The sequence below is a fragment of the Balearica regulorum genome, chromosome 4, assembly GCF_011004875.1.
Source record: "Balearica regulorum gibbericeps isolate bBalReg1 chromosome 4, bBalReg1.pri, whole genome shotgun sequence".
In the NCBI taxonomy this organism is placed as follows: Eukaryota; Metazoa; Chordata; class Aves; order Gruiformes; family Gruidae; genus Balearica; species Balearica regulorum.
This window is the reverse complement of record NC_046187.1, coordinates 33,156,953-33,173,119: the sequence shown is the minus strand read 5'-3', so window position 1 is coordinate 33,173,119 and position 16,167 is coordinate 33,156,953. Positions and strand designations below refer to the sequence as shown.

General features: G+C 50.9%; 1 protein-coding gene across 2 annotated transcripts; it reads left to right on the top strand.

The window, feature by feature from the left end:
* Positions 1 to 6,549: 6,549 nt before the first annotated feature.
* On the top strand, positions 6,550 to 13,104 carry PPP1R3B (protein phosphatase 1 regulatory subunit 3B). 2 transcript variants are annotated; one of them, XM_075751667.1, is made up of 2 exons: positions 6,550 to 6,641; positions 9,582 to 13,104. In XM_075751667.1, the coding sequence occupies exons 1-2, from the start codon at positions 6,628 to 6,630 to the stop codon at positions 10,471 to 10,473; spliced, it is 906 nt and encodes a 301-aa protein (XP_075607782.1). In that variant the 5' UTR covers positions 6,550 to 6,627; the 3' UTR covers positions 10,474 to 13,104. The 2 variants fall into 2 exon arrangements, with proteins under 2 accessions (XP_075607782.1, XP_075607784.1); XM_075751669.1 differs by lacking the exon at positions 6,550 to 6,641 and adding an exon at positions 6,666 to 7,622.
* Positions 13,105 to 16,167: the final 3,063 nt, after the last annotated feature.

Genomic DNA, 16,167 nt, shown 5'->3' with positions numbered 1-16,167 from the left:
GTTATTCCTGACCTGGGTGTGTCTCTTGTCTGCAGGCACATTTCTCAAATTCTGCCTCATCCAATCCAAGTTTAGAAGTCCTTGCTCTGGTGCAAAGATGCTGTGCATAACTGATTCCTGCTAGGTGCAGATGCGATTAGCTAGATGTTGTGAGATCAAGCAGGGAGAGAGCTGTCTCTCAGGAGAGGAGGCAATGCCAAGCTACCTGCGGGCAGTGGAGGTAGTTGTGTGCACCAAACCTGGGATCTCAAGTGACCTACTTAGCTGCATTTAATGTGCAATTTTAGAAGTACAAGAACCCCCGAGAAGGGTAATTTTTGCTAGCAGTCAGTTTCTGCAAGAAGGAAACTTCAAACTTCTGGATAATTGGCTAAGTCTTTGAATATCATGGGTTTTTTCCCCTGGGATTAAATTAAAACTTCCAAATAAAAGGGCCAGGTTACACTTGAAAAATGTTTTCAAAGAATACACAGGCCAATGATGGGAATAGCTCCAGCTGGCTTCCTTCCCCAGCACCCTCTGCTCGGCTCTTGCCTTTACCATTGACATTGCCTTTGGTACTTGCTTGAGATACCATTTAAAAGTCAGGCATCTCGTTCCTGCTGATTTTCAAATTCCCTCTACAGTGAATGCGCAGAGATAGGCAAGCCCGGAGAGCAATGGATCCCATCTTTCATTGACACTAATCTTAGGATGACACAAAATGCTTCATGGAGGGACAGACCAGAAGAGAGAGCCTAGATACTGACAGAGGCTCGGCTGAAGAGCATGAATCCCTAAAAGGAGCTTAGGATCATATTTATCAAAAGAACTACACGCACCCCTCAGTCTGGCCTTTTCTCTCGCAGCCTTCATCAGCATACAAGTGACTTTCAGGCAAAGCACAGTCTCTCACGCAAAGATAAGTCCTCTCAGTCCCCAGGCCTGGATACATGCAAGTTCCCAAGACATCTGCCCCACCAAATAAGGTTTGCAGTCTTTGTAGGGCACCAAAGATAAAATATACATTGCTTCACTATGACTTGTGCATCTAGGGCAGATCCAAGTCCAGCCAGTCAGACACTTGTACGGTGTAAACAAGGCAAGCTGTCAATGCAGCTGGACTGATTCAGCTTGCCCGCGTGGAGCTGAGCATCCCTCTGCCTCTGCTATCACATCAGTGTATCGATGGAAATAGCCCAGATTCCTTTTCATACACCCGCCACTCCAGCCCAGCCCTTGCTGTTCCTTTCTTGGAAGAGCACACAGGGAATTGGGAGGATTTGAGGTTCTAGTCCAGGCTGTATCTTTATGCTCCTTTTTCCTTCATGTAGGAGGGCATGTACTGCTTACAGACAATTTATAAGGTTTTTTTGTTGTTTTGGGTTTGGGGTTTTTTTACACATTATATCTGCACAGCCAGGTACTCCTGGGTTCAAGCAAACAGCAGAAGGGATGGAAAGCCACCGTGTTTCTCTGCATCAAATGAAGCATACCAAAGACAAATTTCTGGGAGATCAAGCCAGATATCTCCACAGTGCATGTTCACTAGTTCACTAGGGGAAGGCATGCTCTCAAGAGAAAAAAAGTAAGGACGGGTACACAGTTGTTGCACTGCTTTGTGCAATCTTGGGGCAACAAACCAACCTCCTTTCTTTTGCTATGATTTTTCCAGGACTTCACTGATGGGAATGAAATCTGTAGGCTGCATGAAGGCAAGGTCTTGGAGCAGCTCTCTGAAAAGAACATCATAGATGCTGAGAAGGCAGGAGGTACCCTTCTCTCCTTGGGTCCCAATCTCTGGGGAAGAGGTTGTTTTAAGCTGGTACCCTGTATATAATGTCTCACCTTAGCACCGCTATAACATTTTTGACAACCATGTTCTATGCCTGGCCATGGACTTACCTCTTTGTTGTTCCTGCCTGCCTGTCATTTGGTCACTCTACTGTCATGTTGTCTCCTTGTGCTGCCCCCTGGGCTCTTCCTTGGCTGGAAGCCCAATTCCTTTTTCTCTGTGGGTAGCAGCTTTCCTTAAGGCATTTGTAGTAACTTATTTGCATTCATTCCCTCCCCCATAACCTCTCTTTTTTGCAAAGATTTTCATGGTCTCTCTTGCTGGGAATTTTATTATTAAGAGCCATAGTCTTATACCACCCAGTCTTTTTCTACAACACACAGTACCAGGCCAGGCTTTGCATCTGGCCCCACACTATCTTCTCTGTGCACGCTGTGCTGGAAGGGAAGGTACCATGGTCTTCAGCAGGGCAGAGTACGTGTTCCTTGGGGTGCTTGACCATGAGCGCATATGAGCTCCGAGGGGAGCCGTGCCAAAGTAAATATCCTACCTCGGGCCTGCAGCCAATGTATCGAAGTAACTTCTTGTTTCTGGACAGAGCCAGGAGAAGCAGTGGGACCTCTGCCTTGGAGCACAGCTCCCCAAAGCATAGTCAAGAGCCTTAACCAAGAATGGGATTTACTTTGCTACTGGAGTACATTGAATGCTCATTGCTTAATTTCCTCAGATGGCCACAGGAGTTTGAGACCGATGAAAATAAAAGAGGGGAAACCCATCACCCGACAGGACTTCTCAAGTCTTTTCTTTGGGGGAGCTGTGTTTGCTGTGACCCTACAGGAGCTGGACAGGGGCCTGGGACCACGAGGAGCTCCCAAGCAACACGTTAGACCTCAGCACGCAGTTGCAGCTAAGACCAAGTTGGCTGGTGAACTGTAGAGCAAGAGAAGCCTTGCCTCCTACAGATTTCTGTCATGCTGTCCCTCTCTCGGGCTTTCAGTACCCCAACTTTCTCCACCACTCCAAGACCAGTCCCATGACACATGCTATAGCTGTCCAAGGGGCTGTCAGTGGTGGCTGGCCAGCTGGTGCAGACACCGACTGGCCAGTGGACCACCGCAGCCACGCTCCACTCCACATTTGCTTGGTGAGGATGCTCACTGAGTCTCTTCCCACCAGCTGTTGATTCTCACAAAACTTAAAAGAGGTCTGTAAGCTTCCCACTCCCCTGCCAAGTGTGACTGAAACCCACTGGTACATTGAGAAGGGATGAGGTAGGACTGATGTCCAGACAGACACCCAGCTCAGCCACAGATACGTCCTTTCTGGAGGATGGCACATCATGCTGCCAACTGCCACTGCTCCTGGAGCACTGCATTGGCCTGACTGCCTCTCCTGCTGTGCCCCAGTGCTGCCCAAAACAGCTGCTTCTGTTTCAGTCAGGCTTTCCTCCCTGACCACATGCCCTCAATGACAAAAATTACTCCAAAATTAGTTTCTCCCTTCACATTTTGATATGAGGCAACATCTGACTAAAATTACTTCAGAGGTACCCTCACAGCCTTGTCACAGGCAGGTGGACTTTAAAAAAACCCTCCTCTGCTTGGGGCAAGCCTAGCTCAAAGGCAGTGTCACCGATTTGGAAATTGCTGGCAAGCGCCAACATTGCAACAGCATCAGCCGCACCACCACAGTGGGTACCATCTGTCTCCACGGGCTGCTGCGGCGAGCACAAGGAACATGGCACCTTCACCGCCACCCCAAGGACTTCCAGCAGCCAGGGATGGAGACCTCCCCCCAGCTGTGCCACCGGGCGCTCCCGGCTCATCTGGTGCTGCAGTTGGGTGTTCAGGTGCTGGGGGCTAGAGCCCCCGTGCCTGTCAGCAGTGATGGGGGATAGCAGCCGGGGTGGTGGGAAGAAGAACGTAGCAGGAAGGGGCTGTTGATTTGGGAGAGGTCACAAGGTATGGGATGGGGGCAGCCCTGGCGCGGCTCCCTGGGCAGTGCTGTTACATCAGCCGCTCCACTGGTTTACAACACTCGCCCTTGAGCCTTGGCCTCACAGAGTGCTGCAGTGTGGACACGTTGCTCAACACCCCCGGCCCTGCTTCCCTTCCCCGCCGGGACTGCCCAGTGGCCAGCTGCTGAGAGGCCAAGCTGTTGCAGCAGCCTGCCAGTTCCCGACAGGGAGGTGAAGATGCTCCATCCACCCCTGCCTCTAGCAGGGCACCGGAGGAGGTGGCAGGACCAGGAGGGATCCCCAAGGACCTACTCAAGTCTGCTGGTAGAGGTGGTCTTGAGGGACTGTGGTGTGGGAAGGAGGGCTGCCCCACAGGAGGGACAGAGAAGCTTTGCCTCCCCTCCTGCAGCGAGCCCAGGGGTGCAGAAGCCACCACGTCCTGTCCCAGAGGACCCGGGGGTAAATCCTCCAGTCGGATCAGGAACAAACCCCAGACCTGATGGGAGAGTGGGACCCTCCTTCCAGAGACGTCTGTCATGGATGGGACTGGTTCTGCAATGCTCCTCCAGGGAGAAACACTCCCGGAGCCTCTTCCCCATGCCAGGGAGCAAGCTCTTCCTCATCCCTCAGCAAAGGGGGAGGGCTGGAAAGCTGTGAGGAAATCACGACAACCACTGTGCAAGGGCCCAGCATAGAGCTAAATATAGCCGCTATCTCAGCTCCCCAAAGATAACAGCCTGTGTCCACAGCCCGCCACAACGCCCTTCCCTGACTTCCACCTACCTTTGCTTTGGGGGCAAACACCAAGCAGCAGTTGTGAAACACCCTGTCCCACTCATGGCAAACAGGGCTTGTGTTGTGGGGCAGAAACGCGCCCTAAGCCACCTCACATGCATTCCTTCCCTGGCGCTGGCTGGCCAAAACCATCAAAGCTCAGAGGTTAACCAACACCTCCCTCGGCACCTCCGTGGTGCTGAGCAGCCAGCAACATGCAGGAGAAACCTGTGGCAGAGCAAAGCAACAAGTCAGGTCGAGGCTTCCCAGTTTTTGGGCTCATCCCGTTAAACTTGCCACTTCCACCTGAATCTCTCTGGTGTCCCAAGATCAGCGACGCTGAGCCAGGATCAGTGTCAGTGAGCCAGGCAGTGGTGGCCTTGCCTGGGTAAGGGGAGGCAGCAGTGGAGAGGGCCCATGGGCCACGACCACTTTATCAGGTCTCTGCCTATTGCTCCGAGGCAAATCTGAACATGGTTCCCCTCATCCTTGTTGTAAACCCCGTCACTACGTACCACGTGCTGAAATCCAAACGTACCCTCGGCACGTAAAATATTGCTGTAAGTCTGCGAGACTCCTGCAGTGGATGTATCTTTCAGCTTTCTCTCCTCCACTTTAAATCATTACCTTTATCTAAAAAGTTTTTTTGAAACAAAAATCAATGTGGTTTTTTTCCATCAACAAAACGTTTTTGCTTTGCAGAGTAATAAGTTTATGAAATGGCAGCTTCCAGCAGGAAGTCTCCGGCTTTAACAATAGCGCTGTGTTTCCACAAGTTAATTGAAAACGAATGTTGACACTTCAATCCTGCTTTTATGCTCTGTAAGGGAAGCAAGAGAGAGCAGCATTGCTCGCAGCTGTGCAGTTAAAGGCCAGACGTGGCACAAAAAGAGGCAAATACTACTATCCCCAATGTTGCCATGGGCAGAAGGTAGATGCACCATCCCCACCTCGCAGCAGGCTTTACAGCCTCCGCTGCTTGCCCATGGAGGCAGCGTTTATCCCCAAAGCCGCTTCCCTGCCAGGGCGGCCAGCTCCGTGTACACCTTTCGCAGTGGTGAAGACATCGGGCTCTGCAGCGAAGCCGACTCAGGAGCAGCCCCGGGGAGCAGAGCCGGACACTCGTGGCGGGAGGGCAGCTGGGAAGACCCCTTGGCCCAGCCAGCCCTGCAAAGCAGCAAGGGTCTGTGCCGAGGCATCGACTCGCCTGACCGATGTTTTCAGGGTGTCGGAAAGACCTCCCCAGCTCTGTGCATGTGCCTGGATAGGGACTCCCGTGGGACGGGTGTCTGTGCCAGCTGGGCCCCGCTCGTGTTTTTTCCTACCGTAAGTCACCTCTATGACACAGTAATTTTTTCCACTCCCCACCATAAATATTGTCTGGTAAGAGGATTTTGGAGTATCGTCTGGAGATTTCTACCCAGTGCCAGCCGGCACTGCGGTCACAAGAGGTGGATGTGTGAGTAACCCTCCTCCCCACCTGTCCCCGAGCACCCAAACACCCCGGGCGAGCACAGCCGAGGTCAGAGCCCCAAAAAGGCTTCCCTGCCTCAAGAACACGTTCCTGTAGGTTTTGCCCTTATCTGCTTATTTGCGATGTCCACAAAGCCCTGCTCTGCTCTCCTGGACAGGTAGGGACAGCACTGTGGCACAGGAGCCATGCGCTGCCGCAGGACCGAGAGGGGCTGGGAGCATCCGTGCCCGGCACAGCTTGTGCCTCCTGCCAAACCCTGCTCGCGGAAAGGCGGAGGGGCTGCCTTAGCAAGACCCCTTCACAAAGGAAGAGGGTCCCTTAGCTCTGAAGAAGTACAGTCCCCCGGCTCCGCCGCGGCTGCCGAAGCGATACGCTGCCGCTCCCCAGCTCCTCAGGAGCGGCTGGACACCCCGCCCCGCCCGCGGCCCCCGGCTGCCTGCCCGGGCTCCCCCCGCCGCGGCCCCCGGCCCTTCGCGTGCCGGGCGCCCGGCAGCCTATTGGCCCCCCGCCGCGCTCGGAGCGCGCTCATTGGCTGCGGCGCGGGCTGGCCGGGCGGGCGGGGCGGGGCGGGGCAGGCGGGCGGTCTTAAGGAGCCGGGTCCGGGACTGCCCCGACGGCGGCGAGTTGGGGGGTGCTGGGACCGGCCTCATGCACTGCACCAGGTATGGCCCCGCTGGGGCTCGCGTCCTCCTTCCTTCTGCTGTTGCCGTTTGGCTTCCCCGAGTGCCTGCCCTGTCTCCCGGTGCGGGGTCGCAGCTCCCCGCGTGTGCGGGAGCGGTACCACCAGCGCTCCCCGCCGCCGTGCTACTGCCGGGGTGGGTACACAGACCGGGCCCTCTGGGCTTAGCTCTCCGGGTGAGCTGGGAGCGGTGGGGCGCCGCTCCGCCGGGCTCGCCGAGGGTGTCCTGGTGCTCTGTCGGGGCTGGGTGGTGGGTCTTGGCTCGGGTTTGCAGCGCAGCTTTTGATTGCAGAAGAGGTAGGCTGTGCTAGTGTATTGCCTGGACCTCAGATTAATGCCTGTAAGAAGTGGTCTGTGCCCTCAGAACAGCTTGGCCCTTCCTGAACTGGAGAGGAGAAGAGGGTAGAAAACTTGAGCATTGCCTCATCTGGCAGTGTGTCATGTCTAAAAACTTCTGGCTTAGCTGCTGCTGTGCATTGAGCCCTCTGCAAGAGGGTTACCTATCTGCAAACAGTGCTGGAAGCACCATGCAGGCAATCAAAGGGTTTTGATAAATGTGAAAATAATTTCTCTGCTTTGACTTGTGTCTCCTTCTTAGAAATAGAGAAGGAAAGAGTAGTGATGTCCCCTTCTGGAGAGGGTGAAGCTGTGGGAAGGTGTCCAGGGGCAGAATCTAGTCTGCCTTCCTTCTGAGAGGAGAGTGGAAAAGAATCAGCCCCTGTACCTGTGCAGGACTACTTGCTTCCTAGAGCTCCCTTTCCTCTGTGAGCTCTCAAAACTATTTCCTTGTTCCCACCTTCAAAGCATCTGAAGTTCAGACAGCCAACACTAGCCCCAAAAGGGAAATTTTCCTCTGTTGGCTGTGAGTTGGGCATCAGCAGGCTCACAAGCTCAGGAGGAGATGTCTGAGGTATCAAATGAGCTGAAAAAGTTTGTAAAAGCATGGAGCTCAGTGTAATAGTAGGTATGAAAAGCTCTTACTATAGTTTTTAACTTGGAAAAAAGCTCCAAGTAATGCAAATCAGGCTGGATATTTCATGCCTTTCTGTTCTAAAAATTGTGAGTAACCCAGGCTTACTAAGAAACCTGACTTCTCAGCAGTTATGGGAATTCAGCTGAATAAATTTCCCTGGGAAAAGATGCAATGTGGATGAAACTGGCCCAAGTAAGTGAGAAGCATTGGAGGCTGCATTAATTTAAATGAGGAAATGACCTATATACAGTGTGTGTGAATAAAAACTTGGCAAAACCAGGTAGAGATGAGCAGAATGGTGTTAGCAGACAGGTGGATCTGCTGTCTGTCTCGTACAGCTGCCCTTGAGCTGGAAGGAGGCGATGCAGAAGGAGTTAGCTGGTGGGTGTGTTGGGAAGCAAGACTTGGCACATTTATTCTGAATAAACAGATACCCTTGCTGAATGGATGCTGTGAAAGCCTGGTCAGAGCTGCTCTGTTGGTGTTGCGGGGTGGGGAGTTAAAGCACTGAATTGGAGAGCGTAGTTTGGGCTTTTTCTTGGCACGGGGGCAGCAATCAAGTACTAGAGCTGGCTATGCGTGGCTTTGGCAGCTGGAGCTCTGCCGCATCACGTGGCCGGTGGCTGCTGCTACCGCTGCTGGCTCGCCCTGCCTGCATGGTGGGGGCAGCTTTGGAGTCTGGCCTGCAGCCAGACAGGATTTTTATTAAGGGAATATTCTGTGTTTAAGGTCAGCTGCAATGCAGTTGACTTAAGGGGGATGTATGCGGTAAATCCGTGCAGTGGTTTATCCAGAGCCAGGCCAAAAAGAGTGCCAAAAACATTCAGCCTAACCTCAGTGTAAGGGCAGGAGCGATACATACGATGTTCTGGGAGCTGCCAGGCTGCAGAGGCAACTCCAGGGCTGCATCTGCCAAGGTGCTGAGTGGGAGCTGCCCTAGAGAGAGTGCACAGAGAAAGACAGTGCCGCATCCCTGGAGGAACAGGCTGGTTGCTGGAGGTGAGAGGGGTGTACCTGTGCCTTTTGGGGGCAGGGACTTGCTTCTAAAGGCTTGGTCAACCTTAAGTAGGTGAGTTCTGTTTGGCAGAGCTCTGTGCCTATACAGGCATTTCCCAGGGGCTCAGCACAAGTGCTGTAGAAGCTTGAGGTGCAAACTCTGTGTCAGAGGTAAAATTTGTTGGGCCAACTGAGCTGACATGTGTTTTAAAGTGCACCAGAGGGAAGAAAGCAGCTCCTCTGTAGGTGCAGAGCAATGTCAGCTAAATCTCTACCCTGCTGCTGTAGCAGACTGTTGCTATCCTTGCAAGACAACTTGCAGGCATTTTAGATGAAACGGTTCTGGGAGACAGTGATGAGCAATGTATGTAGCTTAACCAAACGAGTGTTTTTTAGCCTCTTAAAATACTAAATATTTGGAGTTTTATGAAAGGTGAGGTCAGTTGTGTACAGCAGCTTGTGATAAACTGAGTTCCTGCTCCTGCAAAAGCACCCAATGCCCTAGGAAGAGTCTCCCCTGGAGGGAGGAGAATGCAGCAGGATTACTGCTTTACATAGCATTGAAATTTGATAATCTCTGGATTTTGTGGACATCAGCAGGACTGAGCCATGGGTTTTGCTTTGGGTCAGAAATGCTCTGGAGCCTGCTATTGCTAGCACATAGGGCAGTGCCTGTGTATGTCTTCAAATGGTGACTGTGTCTGTAGCGACTGGAAGAGATCTTGTTCAAGGGCACAACAGGCTCCAGTCCTGCCACTTCTGCTGTAGCACATTTCTCACCAGGTCTGTAAATCACATCATGTGAGTACCTGCCTTTAAGCTTGAGGGACTTGTGGGGTTGATGGAAGCAAGTTTCTTTGGGTTGGCTGGGGGGAAGTGGTGAGGCATTTGTCTGACAAAAGTCATATTAAAATGCTCTTCTAACATCAACTGACCCTTCTTCTCATCTTCCAGAGTATTAGACTATTTTCCTCACAAACAAGCAATGGCTGTGGATGTAGCAATGCAGCTATACCTGTGTTCCTCACCCTTGCGGAGAGAGAAGTGTGCCTGCAAAATTGCTCCAAAGCCAAGCAAGCCATTGCGGCCCTGCATCCAGCTGAGTAGCAAAACTGCGCTGAATGGACCAGAAGACGCAGCAGCCTCCTTCACACACAGCAAAGTGAAGAAGAGGGTGTCGTTTGCAGATAGCAGAGGCTTTGCTCTGACGATGGTGAAGGTGTTCTCAGAGTTTGATGATCCACTAGATATTCCTTTCAACATCACTGAGCTGATAGACAACATTGTAGGTCTGACGACAGTGGAGAGGGACAGCTTTGTCCTGGATTTTGTTCAGCCTTCTGTGGACTACCTGGACTTCAGAAACCGTCTCCAGGCTGACTGTGTCTGCCTTGAAAATTGTATGCTGAAGGAGCGATCTGTTGTGGGAACAGTGAAGGTGAAGAACCTTGCTTTTGAAAAGACTGTGAAGATCAGGATGACATTTGACACCTGGAAAAACTTTGTAGATTATCCATGCCAGTATGTCAAGGATACGTATGGCGGGTCAGATCGGGACACGTTTTCCTTTGACATCAGCTTGCCTGAGGGAATTCAATCACATGAAAGAGTTGAGTTTGCCATCTCCTTTGAGTGCAACGGGAAGGTGTACTGGGACAGCAACAGGGGCGCAAATTACAGGATCATACGGTCAGAACTGAAGTCTGCCCAGGAAGCCATACGCACCCCGCAGGGCCCTGACTTCGGCAGTGCCTTTGACCAGTTTGGGAGCCCTCGGTGCTCCTACGGCCTCTTTCCCGAGTGGCCCAGCTATTCGGGCTATGAGAAGCTAGGGCCGTACTACTGACCCAAGGACCAAGTCCTGATTGACTAACTGTTGCTGGTGTGTCTGCAGGCCTGGGAGCTGGTCTGAACATGAGGTGTACAGAAAGGTGGGGAAAAAAAATGGCTCCATGTAGCTCTGCGTAAGCCTCCCAGCAAAACCAGATGTGCAGTGCTCTGCTGGCGGTGGGCTTACAGCCAGGGAAGCATCCCTGCCATAAAGGGCTCCCTTCCCTGCCTCAGTTCGGATGACTGGCTTTCCAGATGCTCAAAGGACCAGGAGCTGTTGCTCGTGTGTCTTCAGTGCTGCTACTCCTTCCTCTTCTATAAAGCTGCTAGTCTCCAGGGAAACACTACAGTGCTTATATCATCTGTCTGAGCTACGTAGTGGTGGCTGGTTTGTATTGCTTGCCTAGTGTTAAAAGGCTTTTTCAAAATGTGTTCTAGGATTACTTTTTTTAGTGGGCTGTACTGCAGCTGCAGGGATCTCCTAGCAAAGCTGGCCCGTGCCTGTCAGGAAATAGAGTGGTTGGCTTGCAGGGAACAGTGTACTCTCCTTGCACGCATCCTTGTAGTGTGGGAAACTTCCTACTGGAGGCAAAAAGGGTGTTTTGGAAATAAAAATGTGACTGATGACAGGAAATGTAGCCCTACAGCCTGCCATATTAGGAAACATATGTGCCAGTGGGAGAGGATCTGATGTGCTTAGTCACCAGTTGTTCTATCAGCTGATCTTGAAAAACTTTCATTATACCCATGGTGTTACCAAAAATAGAGATTAGCTGTAGCTGCGTGGTACTTGTAGCACAGCCGTGGGTTGAAAGCCTTGACTGCTGCCTTCAAAACCTTCCTGTTCTTTAATCACAAGTGATCAATGATGCTTTTTGCCTTTGCCAGGGATGTTTGAAGTCAGCTGTTGACCATGCTGGGCCCTGAAAATGCACACTGTAAAACAGGGTTTTGCCCAGCTGGGGCCCCAAGTGCTGTGCTGGAGGCTGTGCTCAGGTGTTACAGGAGCTAAATGTAAATGGGCCATGTGGCTACTCTTTGCTGTGTCCTGTTATAAGAAGGTGACTGTGTACTTACTGTGGTGGAAGTGCCTTGACTGAGAAAGGGGTGGTACATGTGATCCCAGCAATGCTTTGGGATAAACAGGCTTTGGAAATGATGTCACTTTAGAAAAAAAAAAATCTCCTAATGGTTTGTTGCTCTGTGCCATGGACTACTTCACAGCTAATGGCCCGGCACTGCTCACATGAGGATGCTGTGGCTATACTGGGTGAACATCAACATGCTGGGCTTCCCTCGCTGTTGTAGCAGTAGCTGCCATTTCAACCTGTAAATGCCCAAACTTTGCATCTCTGTTTCCCTAAGAAGCGGCTAACCCCACCTGTGCAAAGAACTAGCTGTGAGGAGTGTGAGATGTGGGGTTATCCTGACACCACCCCTGGATGTGAAACAAATCACTGATGTGAACCATCCCTGTCTTCAAAGAGGTGGCTTGTCTTCTGGGCCTATGCTGAGGTGGCCAGCTTGTGCAGTGCCAAACAGCCTCACAAAGCTTCTTGCATGCTAGTTGAGCAGAATAATTTAATCCCTCAGCTCAAAGGGAGAGTGCTGAATAGTTTGTAGAAATAGAGGTCAAAGGAATCTTACTTTTTCTAGTGCATAAGCTTTATATAATTTTTTGGGGTGCCTATAATAGCCTATGGATGGGCTGGAGAGAAGCAATGGGCTAGACTACTTAACTTTTTAAACCTAACTTTTAATTCTGGAGACTACTGTGTAAAATACTTAAAGCTATTTTACCCTAACCTAGAAGGGATACTATGATCACTGTTGGATGCCAAAAGGGACAAGAAGAGCTTGCAGGAAGAATAGCTAGTCTTCAGCTGCTGCTTTTTCAAAACCCAACATCAATGCATGTCATCACTGTGCTTGATCACTTAGTCCAGGTGGTAAATCTACTTGCTAGCCCAGAGCTCATCAGGCTTGGTTCCTCTGTTCAAGCAGCTTCCTGAGTCAGCCCTTATAACCTGCATCTGGTCTCTCTTGAAGGGACTGTTGCCTAGCTTGGCTTGAACCCGGCTTTAAATTTAAAGCAAGTCTGAGTGACACTGATTTTTTTTTTTTAATTTAGTGTATGGTGTTAATGCTGTAAGACTGTAAAAAGTCATGTTCTCCTGGCATGCTCTCATGCCTACGGAGAGCTGTTTGTGGGCTGAAACAAGGCATGTATGTCTGGGGTGCTGCGAATGGTGGTATCTCCTTATGGGCCTGTTTGTTCTCAGGCTGTGGATGGGATGTGCTTAGTGAAGAACATGGAAGGTAAGCCAGAAGAGCAATGCCATAAGTAAAAGCTAGGCTGGGAACTGACTACTTGACCAATAGTGGTTTAAAAATACTACTTGTGGCCTTTCCCCTTTTCCCTTTTTCCATTGCCAATGTGAACATAGAAGTGAGGGGTCTTTCTCCTTGCTCTATGCCTGGAAGTGCCTTGTGGGGTGTTTTGCATGTTTGTTTTTAAAAGATATTTTTGTACACAACATTCAAGTGGAAAATGCACTTTATAATTGCCATGTAATGACTCTTTTAAAACTATGGTTCTGTTTTTATCTGATTGTTAAAATAAAGGTGGAACAAAATGTTGGCTGTATATCTTTGTTGTCATCTTATTTAAACACCCATGGGGCTGGGGTGGCGATTTGGACATGGGACCAGTTTCCTGCAAGTGGCCATCGGCAGGGAGGAGCACATGTCTGCAGTGACTCTGTTGCCTGAAACAGGAAAGAGCTGCCTGTTCCTGCCAGCACAAATGCTTCCAGAGCCCCTGCAAGCCACAGGAGAGAGGAGAGAAGCCAGGCCCTTGTCTCTGTGCTCTGAAGTTTCACCTCTAACCACTGTGTTCCTGAGCTACTCCACACTCTTCCCCTGCTTGCAGTGCTGGGAACAGCCTTTCAGGTTTTTCTGCATTTATTTCAGGTCAGTCTCAGTCCTTCCCCCACCTGCCTTGATCTGGGATCAATGCTTTTTCCTTGCCAGGGCACTGGGGTGTGGTGGGTGCTAAGAGAGGTGTTGCAGTAGGTGGTGGTGGGGTCAGGCTTTTTTCTAATACGAGGATCAAGTGAAAGTGAGACCCTTCACCTCAAACTAGTTATTCTTGTTACCGCTGCAGTAAAAAGCACTGGCAGGAAAGGTGCCCCTTTGCAGAAAGGGGTCAACTCTTCTGTAAATGCCAGCCAGGGCTAGTTTCAGGATTTGACCTGGCTTTGCCTACAGAGACCAGACCAGGCCTTGCGGATGCCCTGAAGGTGTTGCATTTCAAACAATGAACTACCGAGTTGGGTGGCTTTTGCCACTTGCACATAAGAAGAAAAGCTGGGGGGAGGGGAAAACCAGCATAGTCTTGGTGTGGGCTGGCTTGAGGGGCTCTGCAGGCTGTACTTCCCATCTTGCTACAAAGCCTTGCAGAGAGCGAGTTTAGCCTTTGCTCTCTACAGAAATAAAACTGAGCACCTTCTGACTGTGGCTATTTCTGAGTCTTGCTTTCAGAAGATGAATTGTCTTTCCAGGGTGTTTAGCTTTCCACAGCAGCTGGGTAAGGTAAAGCTTTTGGTTGCTCAAGTTCCTTCCTCCAGTCTTTGCATCACAAAACCACGTATGCTGACACAGTGGGGTGCAAGCTCTTCCACCAAGTTGTGAAGCTGCTCCTGTTGACAGAGGAATACGGTATCTGCATGCACCTGGGAAAAGGGTATTGCATGATGCTTCTTGCTGGTCTGTGATTGTTTTCCTCCTCTGTGGCTCGGAGGAGCCTGTGTGGGCTCTCACCTGCTGCTGTTGGCATTGTCTTTGTGGTGGGATTCTTCCAGGGGGGGCAGATCTGCCCAAAGGCAGCAGGGAGCTGCTCTGCAGTAGGAGTGCTCTGGTCCTGGGAAAGGGAACAGTGCAGGCTGAGGGGTGTGCTGAGGTGGGGGAAAAGGTATGTGTGCCTGATTTTTCACATGCAGGTGGGTAAGAGATAAACCCTGTATGTAATCCCCTGCCTGACAGCAGTTATTCTGTGAGAAGGAGCATGAGGGAAAGGGCTTCACTTAGCAACCATTTGCCATTCCCTTTTCTCCCCAAATTCATTGTCATCTTCATATCTAAGCAACTGCTGTTAAGCACCATTAAAAATGCTTTAGATTATGCATATATTTTACTACTGTTGTTGTTTTAATCAAACATGTAACACAGATCTCTTAAAAGGCCACCTAATTGTTTTTCTGCTTGCAGGGGAAAAAAAAAAAGTATATTTAAAAGCTATTTGTGTCCCTTCCCCCTTCCCCAACACATCCCCAGGGGATTCGAGTGGTTTGACCAGGGCTGCTTCCACATCTGAACACTGGCCCAAGCTCATGAGCGAAACAACTGCAATGAGGCATTTCCTGTAACAGTTTTGTGGCCAAAACCTCTGTGTGACGACAGTTTCTGTTTGAGAGATAAGGAAGTCCAAGCTAAGCCTGCTGACATCCGGGGCAGCTGAGGAGACGTGCAAGCATTAGACAGTCAAGAGAGCTCCTGGGTTTCTCTCCTAATGCCCAGGTGTTACTTGCTAGATGATACAGACATTGCAATTACTGCACTGATAAAGCCCTTGGTGGCAGGTGTGATTGTGCACTTGTTTAATATACAAAGATTTCTTAGAGTGCTTCTGGCTCCTGGCACCTCCCCCCACCCCCAAAGGTTCCCAGACTGCTGTATCCTTAGGGTTTTCAGTGCATGCCTCTTGGCAGAAATAAGCTTCGATGTTATGTTGATCTCAGCTGAGGTCTTCGAGGTTCAGGTTTCCTGAGTCTGTTCTGCAAAGGGCAGGGGTGGGGGAATAACACAGGTGTTCCTGTGGTCCATATCCAAATCCCTTTACAAAGTGAATCTCCCACTGGTCTAGGGATGCTGTCCTACAGGGGAGCAGCTCTGCTGAACCACTGCTACCACGGCAGCCTCATCTAGAGCACACTAGATTGCAAGTCCTGGATGTAGTGAAAAAGGCAGGATAGGTGCTCTCTGCACCCACATCCTGGCAGAACAGGGTCACAGAATCATAGACTGGTTTGGGTTGGAAGATACCTCAAAGATGACCTAGTTCCAACCCCCCTGCCATGGGCAGGGACACCCTCCACTAGACCAGGTTGCCCAAAGCCCCATCCAACCTGGCCTTGAACACTTCCAGGGATGGGGCAGCCACAGCTTCTCAGGGCAACCTGTTTCAGTGCCTCACCACCCTCACAGTGAAGAATTTTTTCCTTGTATCTAATCTAAGTCTACTCTTCTTCAGCTTAAGGCCATTACCCCTTGTCCTCTCATTCCATGCCCTTGTAAACAGTCCCTCTCCAGCTTTCCTGTAGGCCCCTTCAGGTACTGGAAGGCTGCTGTAAGGTCTCCCTGGAGCCTTCTCTTCTCCAGGCTGAACAATCCCAGCTCTCTCAGCCTGTCCTCATAGGAGAAGTGCTCCATCCCTCCGATCAGCTTCGTGGCCCTCCTCTGGACTCGCTCCAACAGCTCCATGTCTCTCCTGTACTGGGGCCCCCAGAGCTGGACACAGTACTCCAGGTGGGGTCTCACAAGAGCAGAGCAGAGGGGCAGGATCACCTCCCTCGACCTGCTGGTCACGCTGCTTTTGATGCAGCCCAGGACATGGTTGGCTTTCTGGGCTGCAAGTGCACACTGCCGGCTC